Raw genomic sequence first — 10,843 nt, forward strand, 5'->3', positions numbered from 1 at the left:
ATATACACTTCTTGTTTTAGTCTTGATTTTGAGTATGAGTTGTAAAAGAATTATGATGTTTGTTGTGTTCTAGAAATTATATTGATAAAAATATAATATCCCTATACAAAAAACAAAGCAAAAGAAGAGAAGAAAAAGGGACAAAAGAAGGAAAAAAAATACAAAAAGAAAAGGACAGAACAACAACAAAAAAACTCAATATTTGGACTTGAATTCTATTTCTATTGTCATTTTCTAGCAAGTGTTTTACCTTGAGTAATCTATTTGAACTTGTATTTTTAGTTTTATTTTGGTTTTAATCATCTATTCTAACACATTTCTTTAGGGATTGCATTTGAGTTCTTTACTATTCGATTGCCTTAATTTTTTACTTGTCATTCTTGGCTTGCTTTAGAATATTGTCTCATCTTACTCGATTTAAGTTTAGCTTTCCAAATTGTGCTTTTGTTGCTTTTTCTCTTTTGGCCTCTTTGGAAAAATAGGAAAATTTTGAGTTATCACTAACTTTGACGGTAGCATCTTAATGTCTTGAAAGAAGGCTAGTGGTAGGAAAAGAACACTTTTGTAAATATGTAGTATAGCTTAATAAGGCGTTATATTTGGCCAAGAAACTTTGTTTAGTCTTGTTTAGAGGGATTGCTGCCTTTAAAGTAAAGGAGACTACACCAATAAGACCTTAGAAAAGAAGTGGTGCCTAAATGTGTTAGAAATGGGTTAATCCTTAGAATTTTGAATGTAGAGTTACTTTGCCAAAATTGCAAGTCTCCATCTCTTTAGTTCTTAATCTAAGAAATGTCTTTCTCTAGACTTCTTCTTACCTTCTCCTTCATGGTTGGCCTCACCTCCTATAAGGACTATTATCAAGACCATCCAACACCATCAACAACATCTATTCATCTATCAAAGTTGCTACAACCTTCAACATCTCACATGGAGTCCACCCTTTAAAGATCTTCATCAACTCACCCTGGAGAGCATCTCTTGTTGAAGAAACATCATCAAAGCAACCTCCATCACTTTATCCCTTGTCGAGTTATCATGAATCCTTTCCTACTACCTAAACCAAAGAAACATTTTCTCGGGTTAAACCGACTCTAAATTAAACATTATTTTATTATAGAGATCTTAGACAGGACTGAGTCGACATTACTAACATCGTATTCATATCAAAGTGTAGCTTTCATAACTTCCATGATTTTGCATCACAGTGAGTTATGACTCTAAAATGAGGCTATAACGTCGATTTTTAATATGTAAATCGTCTTTTTGTTGATTCTAAATTAATGTTTTAGTGTAGTGTATGACTTTTGTAAAAAAAAAAAGTTAACAAAGTAAAAATATTTATAAAACATGACTTCTATAAGCAAAGAAATAAAAAATTTGTCACATTTCCAAAATACGATTTCTTTCTTTTTAGTTAGTCTAACATAGTAAAATACGATTTCTTTCTTTTTAGTTAGTCTAACATAGTAAAAAACACCATTTTTTATTTTAAAGTGGTATTATTCAGACTTATCTATTTGTGTAATTTTTTAAAGTTTAATCATTTTTATAAATTTGAAAAAAATAATTACACCAATTTAAAAAAAAGAACTGATAGTAAGACTTTATATAGAACAATGAAAATATACATTGCATAACATTGGAGTAGTTACTTCAAATAAAATATTGATGCATTAAAAAAAATGTAGAATAAATATATAAATAGTTCTTTGTAATGGATATCACTTTGATTACTTGTGTTCGTCCATGCTTATGGGATCCACAAGCAATGCAATAATGTCATCCTTAAATAGTTTCCCATTTGTGTATTTATCTTGGAAGTTTTCATAGGCATGTTCAGTTATGCGGGCTCCATTAATAATACAATCAAGCACATGCTTGGGAATAANGTCTAACTTGAGACACTCTTCATTTATAACCTTCCACAAATCTTCAATCTCTTCTTTAATGAATTTGCANGCATCTTCCTCTGAAATCTCAAATTGTTTCATGCAACATTCAACTGCTGAAACCACGTGCATTCTTTGTTGTTCAAACTACAAATAATCAAAGCAAATTCAAAATACCAAGCAACATTAGATATGCCATACAATCTCTACGTCAAAATTCATATCAAATCGCTTATTATGAATTATAAATAATTGTGATTAATTAAATATAAGTAAATTTAACTAAATATAAATAAATTTTACCACTTTCACCATGATTAGTAATATTTGTTTAAAATATATTCGTTAATTAACTCATTGCTTTCTATGTTTTTTTTTTCAGATATCAAATTCTAATGAAAGACATTAGAAAAAGAAAATAATTTTTATAATTAAATAATATTACAATCAACTTTCTTAAATAACACACAGGTTAGTTAATTCTGTTTAGAACTGAGTCAAAATAAAATATATTACCTTATGTGACGATATGTCATTCTCAAGTCTACCGATAAGTGAAACAGATTTAATGATTTCTGGATTACTCGAAATCCAATCCAACAATACGTTTTGGGATGAAGATTTTGCTAAAAGAATAAACGATGTTATTATAATAGGATATGCAGAAGATATAACTCCGTTATCCTTATATTCTTGATATTTTGGAATACAGATATCTTTACTCCATTTTTCTTCAATAAAGTAGGCTCGTGCCAAGTTATGAAACTGCAAGTAAAATAACCTGAATGTTAATTACTTACTTTATAGGAAAATTATGCAAAACATTAATTAGTTGACTACTTTAAAGGTATATGAAGGAATGAAAAACGTACAGCTTCTTTAACACATTGCACCACTATGTTCGAGTTTTCACTCTCTATGGTAGCCAACTTTACTTCATCACACACTTCTATAATTGCATTAAACACTACTTTCATGCTATCTGGGAGAGATTGAATGGAACTAATATCCCATCTGAAATTCATACGAACAAAAGGAGAATTATGAATTCAAATTGGAAAATAATAAATTCATGAGACTGAAATAGTAGAATAAAAATAATCAACTGGTGAAGGCTTTTCAAATCATTAAACTTCCCATTGTGATAATATCATATAATTTGAACCAAGAACAACCTCTGAATTGCCTGTGTGAGGAGTTCAAGTTCTTCTATTGTGCCGTAGGCATCATAAGTATCATCTAGAAGAGAGATACACCCAACTAATTTGCTCCCTACCCTTCTTGCAATACTATATTCAGCTTCATAAGACATGGAAATTGGCCATAAATAACACTCTGCTACCCTTTCTCTTGCATATGGGACCTTTGTTGCAAATTCTGACCTTTTCCACCATCTGCTTAGAGAAAAAACACAGCTAATGTCAAATTGATAGTTGATAGCTTAATAGCAGCTTAACTATTTTATCTTTAATGATTTAAATGTTTTGTTGCATAAGCATATGGCCAAAAAACTATTTATTCTACAAGTACACGGTTACAAATTTGTAATACTTACTTGGTGATACTCCCGACTTCTACTTTGTGCAATTCTTGTAGCATATTGAAATCTAGTTTTGAAAATGTAAGAAGAACTTTGCAATGGGAAGGATTTTCTTCATAAAAGGAAATGTAACGTCTGGCCTCCAACCTAGGAACACCCCTGTGAAGAGGTTTCCTTAAGCAATGACTTATTTGTTCAGCAAAGGATGAACTCAATTGATTAATAAAGGAGTTTAGATGAGTTTGTGTGAAATCAAGTGCTTCATCTAATATATCTTCCCCCTGAATCCTTAACTGTGAAGCTTCAAACAAACTCCACAATCCTTGTACATCTTTGCCAATGTTTTCATCAAAGTCTCCCTTGTTGTTCTTGAATTTCTTAAATATATCTATAGAATACTTAAGTTGGATTATAAAGAATCTATGCATATAANATGGTNCATGAATCGTTTGGTAAGTATATATGGTGTCAAAGTTCAACATACCTGACGAAATATGATACCCTCTTTGCCTAAGCAAACGAAATAGTAACGCTAGATAGTGAAGACAACCTTCTTCTGTTATAACATTATCATTTGTAGATGTATTGTAGATTTGCTCTAATGCTTCATCAATTTGATGTTGAAAATGATAAGATATACCCAAACGTTGCAAGGAATCAATGAAATTTAGTTTTTGTAAGATACTATTGCTTGAAGATAGAAACATCTTCTTCACTTCTTCCTTCTGCATTTGAAATTGTTGCTTCATATTGTCACTGATTTCCTGTATTCAGTTGCAAAGAAAGAAGTTTTTATAATGAAGATGTGATGGAAAGAGGAACTAAAAAAATGCACGTGTGAATAATTCTAAACCTATACTCAGCTTACACAATAAATAATTGATTTAGAAGTTTTAATCGTTTCATTCACATTTAAAGAAAAATAATTAAAAAAATGTGTCAATATGTTTTAGAAGGATTTAAACACATTGATTGTCATTTATATTAATAAACATCTGGACTATATATGTTAATATTAATGCATATGTGATTGATTGTCATTAAAATCTTCATTGATGTTATTTTTCATATAAGTGTTATAGATTGTAAGGTGAGTCACTAATTTATTGCACCAATGCAGACTTAATTAAAAAAAAAATGAGATACTTTTTTTCTTATGAATTATCAATTTATTATATAATTTAAAATAATACAATTTTTGTATTGGGTTTTCATAAAAGAAACAAAATGACAATAACTTTGAGGATCTTCGTGTGAAAGGAAAAGAAGTCACCGAGTAAAGAAGAAAAAAAAAAAAGAACAACCATTATATCCTATACAAATTTGTGCTGGAAAGGGAATTTTGATCTAAGCTTTTGGGTGTTATTTTCATTATCTTTCTGACAACTGGTATTTTCATTATTTTCTGAAGCCGAAAGCCCAAATACTGAAATAGTAGAAAACAATGTTTCAATCATCGACTAATCAAAATAAAATATACATTTGTAACTACTGTGATAAAATTAAATCATACCAGAATGCTTATTTTCTTTGGTTATTTCAATGTCAGTCAACTTAACTAGGACCATCCACTGCCTCTACTGTCTCTTTCTCTCTCATTTATCTGAATGTATTATACAATACTATATATATTGTACAAGTCCAGCTTTGGAAAGAAAAGAAAAAAAAATGCCACAGTTTGAAAACAGAAGTTTCAAGCTCTGCATTCCCAATAATGGATGAAGCTTTATAATCTTTTTATTTACATATTTGTACTCGTCGTGAATCTATTGCAGAGGAACTAGCTCGACTAGTCAATAATCATTAAAATAATACATTTGTGAGCAGATAAAAGTAAAAATTTGCAAATTCAAACGTAAAATATAGTACCAGTGATTCTGAATCGTACAGAAGGAAACTATCGCCCCAAAAGCTTGGAGGAAAATTTGCACAAGGTCGAGTGATGGCAGGGGGTGAATGTTCTGTCGAAAGAGACATGGTAATTTTCTTTCCAAGATTTATTCGTGATTTATCAATGATGGATGATTTAGGCAAATACTAGGTTATCTATATACATATATAAGAAAAGAAGGTGGAAGAAGGCGCCAGAAAAGAAGGTGGAAGATGACAAATATCATATGAAGCATGACAAATGAATACGTGTCACAAGCATGAATAATGCTGTTCAATGACTCCTTTCATAGGGGTAATGTGTAAATATATACAATGAGGGAAGAGAAATAAAAAGCTGTTAAAGGGAAACTAATATCTTTTATTGAGTATAAGTAGTAAATATTACATAATTTATAATTGACTTTTAAAAATATATGCTAAACTAATTAATTAAATAATAGATAAAATTCTCCTAAAAAATAAGATAGGAATATATTTTTATTTAACAGCTTTACTTCTTTCAACCATTTGCGGTTTTAGTCACAAAATTCCAATACTCCTCCTTGACTCAAAGTCAACATATTTTAAGTTTTTTCATCTTTGACTATATCATCTAAAGTTCCTTCACTTTTTGAAGTCTCGATCAATTCTAGAAGAGGACGTGCTGCGTTCTGGGAACTTTGAGGATTATTCAAAGTTGACAAAGATTGCAGGAGAGGGGATATCTTGCTGTTGTTCTTTGGAAGTTGTATGCCTATATTTTGGTTAGAGGGTTAGAGAGATGTTTTATATTTTGACGTGGAAGTCTCTATAGAAACCTTGTTGTAAAAACCTTGACCATTATAGTGCATTTGCTTTCGGGTACAGGAAAGACACTGGATGTAGGCAGTTTGGCCGAACCAGTATAAAAACTGTGTTTGAATCTTCTATCCCTTAACTATGTTACTTTCAAGTCCGACTTTATTTTCAGTATAGTCAACTATTTTTCCGCTGCACTGATTTATCTTTTTCCTTGAGATTCAAAAAACTTTTGAAAGTCCATTACTTTGCAAAAAAGATTTTAAAAAGACTCTATTTTTGAACTTCACCAATTTACCCCCCTCTTGGTCTTGAAACTAAGTCATTCTTTTTCCAAAGAGTTCTGATGATCTCTTGCTCCTAGTACGGATTTTATCCTGCATACACTAAAGAACACTACACTAGAGCAACCAATTAGCCCAAAAAATAAAAGTAAACAAAAATAAAAAATAGTAAAAATGAAATTATATATATATATATATATATATATATATATATATATATATATATATATTAAAAATAAAGTCTAACCTATTAAGAATCACACAAAAGTATAGTTTAAACCACGTCTCCCTGACAACGACGCCAAAAACTTATTAAGACCTCACCAAGTATACCGAATCGTATCAAGTAATATAAAATGGTAAGACCAAGTATCGTATTCCAGAAGACTCACGATAATAAACAATCGTGTATTTACTTAACTAATTAAGAATGAAAAGCTATTTTGTTGGTGTTTAGATGCAAATGCAATAAAAGTAAATATGAATGCAAATTCATCAATTGAGGCTAAACAATGAAATGAATGGATGATGTTGATAATATGAGATGATAATGTTGTTGGGGTTTAGATTTCACCTTCCTTACTTTCATGCATATAAGAATTCATCTTCTTCATTAAATTGTTAATCTCACTCTCTAAATTACTTGGAACCCGATCCATCGGCAAAAAAAAGTCTATCCTTAATTATTAGATCATAATCTCTTTTATCCCTAATAATTAATTTTTAATTACGAATAGAAGCTTAAGACAACCAAACATCATATCCCTATCCCTAGACAATATTTCTTTTGGTTGAAATTTTTCAAATCTAGGTTTCTAGGTATTTCCCAATAATCAAAGAAAACCAAAAATCATGTCATGAGTGATCAAAACATAACAAGCATTCACTACAGGAAAACTGTTGATTAGCGAAGGGTTTTTCCCGACGGCCTGAAGGCCTTCGGTAAATTCGAATTACCGAAGGTTTTATCGACGGTCTTAATAGGTATGTATTACCGAGGGCTTTTGTCCTTCGGTATTGGCATAATGCCTTTATCGAAGGAATATGCCCGTCGGTATCTGCCAGAATTAATGAAATAACAATTTGGTTTTCCCTCTCCAGCCATTATGCCAAAACTTTTTTCGCGAAACCTTTCTCCCCAAAACAGCAGCTCTCACTTGTCGACCCTAAAGACCTCTGTCGTTCAACAGTGGTAATTTTTGGAAGGGGTTTCGTGTCGCTGGTGGTGTCGCGGAGTGAGGACGGTGGTGTCGCGGCGTGACGACGGTTTGGACTGTCACGACGACGCCAATCGAAGGGGTGCGTGACGAATGGTTGTCATTGTGTGAGGAGGTATGTTCAAACTTTTAAGAAGTGGGTGTTGTTCCAATTTCTGAGAGTGAAAGTCAACTTTTTAGGAATAGTTGGCCAAATTTGCCAAAATCTTCTCTCTTGGTGATTTGTTTCTGGTTTTGGATGTTTTTTGTTTGGTATGTTATTTCTTGCTGCTGATGCGGTGCTCAATTGATGCAGGCATTGGGTACTGGTTTCACTCAATTTGCGGAAACTTTGGGTGGAGGCTTCAGGTACTGATATTTTTCATTTGTTCCACCTCCACCCCCAACATTTCATTCTCTCATTTCTTTCTTCGTTCTCTGTTTCTCTTCCTCCCTTTCTCCGTATCCGTTCCTTCCCATTTTGATTGAAGTCGTTCGTTCGACTGCGAAGAGGAGTGTGGTGCTTGCTACTTTGTTTGTGTCTTCAACACTTACAAACACTGCGATCGAGGTTGGTGTGTTCTTCCTTCTTTGTTTATGCATGTTATTATAATTTTGTTTTTGATTGGTATGTTTGATTTTTGATTGTTAACCTCAGTTTGCTTTAGGTATATTTTTAGGCTCTGTGTATGTGCTGTTATGAGGTGTGTGCTGTTGTATGTGGTTTGCTGTGCTTTAGGTATAAATTTAAATGATATGTCCTGTTTTAAGTTTATAAAAGGAAAAAGGGTTAAAAAGGAAGAAAGGGGTCACGCGTGTGAATAAGGTTGGGTTGATATGTTTTTATAAAGTTAAGTGTACCGTGATTGTCGAATAGTATATAATTGAAGGCTAGACATGTTGAATTGAAGAAATAAATTGCGGGAATTGTGCTATGTTCAAAATGATGTATAATTTGCATTGAAGTTTAGAAGTGTGAACATTGGTGATTTTATATTCTGATTGTACGCTATCATATTGATTGTTAATTTTATTCAAGGAAAATTTTATTAGAAGAAGAATGTTGGTACGAGATTGGTTGATTGGAACCTTGTACAGGTTATTATATTTTTGGAGCACTTTTAGGGGTAATATTATGTATTGGGAGCACTTTCAGGGGTAGTAAATTATAGGTTATTATATGTCTAGGAACATTGGAAATGGTTTATATAATATTTGATGTTATAAATAGAATAAATTGATGATATGTTTGAATTAGTATTGTTGTGGTTGGTCTGGAATAGCTGGGATTAATTTAGGAGGAGTTGATAATTCACTAATATTGAAAAGTTAAAGTTAAGAATTTAATTTGAGTTGTGAAAGTCGGTATTGCTTGTGTTTAACTCTTAATTATGAAACTGGGCTAAAGGTGGAAGATATGTTATTATGTGGGTTTAACCAATGAGGTAATATGAATTTAAATTAGAAAAATTGATGATTAGGATTCGTGTTATAGGTTGTGAATTAAATGGTCACTATTATGTAGATTTCAAAGTATGGTATGATCATTGTATGCTATGCTATGCTAGAATTCAAAATTCAAAATACGTGGTTACCGCATAATAAAGGTGGTTGTATGAGTTATTATATAGTGAGCTTTGGTTTTTGGAAATTATACTGGTTCTATTTGGTTTAGGAAGTTTATATTGGTTAAATCTGAAATCTGGTAATCATACTTTGTCTTGATTCTTAATAACAATTTAAGGTTCTTTATGCCTGATTTTTGGTTCAGAATGTAAGGATATCATAATATTGGTTTGAACTGAATTAGGCCATCGGAAGGGTTTGTGGAATATGGTGGTTGGAGTTGTGTTTATATGTTGAAGAGTGAGGGCTGGAATGTTTGGGTCATGGGAAACCTGGTCATAAGAATGGAAGAAATATACACAAGCATACTAATATGGTCAAGTTACAATCCTTTCAATCTTTAAAATTTCTTAAAAATATATAAGTCAATTTTAAATTGCATTGTAATTCGTGTCTTCGATGGAGATTGGAGGATTCCTTTCACTCTACAGAGTTTGTCTGCTAGAGAATTCAAAAGTTAGCAGGAAAAAATGATAATGCCACAACCAGTTAGTTAAATCAGGGACTGGTTACTCTGTGCTAACCATGGTACATATAATGAATAAAGTTGAACATAATTTATGCAGTTAATTATTAAAAAAAAAGTCTGTTTTAACAATTTATGGTCATCAATAACTTTTTTTTTGTTTGTCTTATTTCATTTTAGTTGGTTTGATTAGTTATGAAAATAAGTTCTTGATCTTTGTTTGAAACAGTCACCAGCAGATTCACATCTAGTGAGGGTAGCAGCTTGTGCTTCATTGCCTGATATATTTATAAGGTTAGATATTTCTTTTCCTACCTTGAGACTATTAGTTAGTACAAATATTTGTATGCAATGTAGAGTGCTCATGCTTGATGCATTTGATTAATCTCTCTATGTCTTTTTCTTGATGCATGCTACTGCATGGTTGTGACCTACATGAGCAATAACTATTTATTAATGTATTGAAGCTGTTAGAAAAATTAATTTGAAGTTAGAATGACATATATGCAAATTAGTATGTCAAACCATCCATTTTGAGTCAAATATGGAAGTTGCAAGGTGAATCTGAATTGCAGGTCTGTTTTGTGCCTAATTAGAGTTAAAACAATTATATTTTGATGAATCACCTCAAACTCAAAGTTTGAGTCTTTTGAAGCCAAAAAGTGTGCTTAAAAGGTGAAAAATTGCAACTAGACCCAATTTAGACGAGTTGTAACTAATGTGAAGATCCTAACATGTCTAAAGTATTGAAATGAACCTAGGAAACANTTCAAAAGGAAACAATTAGGTACAACTCAAAATTTGACTACTTTAAACCTAAAAAAGTGTACTTTTAAGGGTAGAATTTGCAACNAGACCTAAGGTACACTTAGTTGAAGTAATGTGAACATCTTAANATGTCTAAAGTAGTGGAATGAAGCTAGGAAAGTTGTCAAAACCAAAGAATCACCTCAAACTCAAAGTTTGAGTCTTTTGAAGCCAAAAAGTGTGCTTAAAAGGTGAAGAATTGCAACTAGACCCAATTTTGATGAGTTTTAACTAATGTGAAGATCCTAACATGTCTAAAGTATTGAAATGAACCTAGGAAACTATTCAAAAGCATACAATTAGTCTAATACAGGTAGGAAAGTGGTGAAAAGCAAAGAATAAGGTCAAACTCGAAATTTGAC

General features: G+C 31.6%; 1 protein-coding gene across 2 annotated transcripts; it reads right to left on the reverse strand.

The window, feature by feature from the left end:
• Positions 1-1,668: 1,668 nt before the first annotated feature.
• Positions 1,669-5,539, reverse strand: LOC106778768 ((-)-germacrene D synthase-like). 2 transcript variants are annotated; one of them, XM_022776314.1, is made up of 7 exons: positions 5,302-5,539; positions 3,917-4,196; positions 3,448-3,820; positions 3,068-3,289; positions 2,765-2,906; positions 2,409-2,657; positions 1,669-2,039 (listed from the first exon to the last, which is right to left on the reverse strand). In XM_022776314.1, exons 1-7 carry the CDS (start codon positions 5,407-5,409, stop codon positions 1,734-1,736), a joined length of 1,680 nt encoding a protein of 559 aa, XP_022632035.1. In that variant the 5' UTR covers positions 5,410-5,539; the 3' UTR covers positions 1,669-1,733. The 2 variants fall into 2 exon arrangements, with proteins under 2 accessions (XP_022632035.1, XP_014522242.1); XM_014666756.2 differs by having other exon boundaries at positions 3,068-3,286; positions 5,302-5,528.
• Positions 5,540-10,843: the final 5,304 nt, after the last annotated feature.

The sequence above is a fragment of the Vigna radiata genome, unplaced genomic scaffold (genome assembly GCF_000741045.1).
Source record: "Vigna radiata var. radiata cultivar VC1973A unplaced genomic scaffold, Vradiata_ver6 scaffold_343, whole genome shotgun sequence".
NCBI classification, from domain to species: Eukaryota; Viridiplantae; Streptophyta; class Magnoliopsida; order Fabales; family Fabaceae; genus Vigna; species Vigna radiata.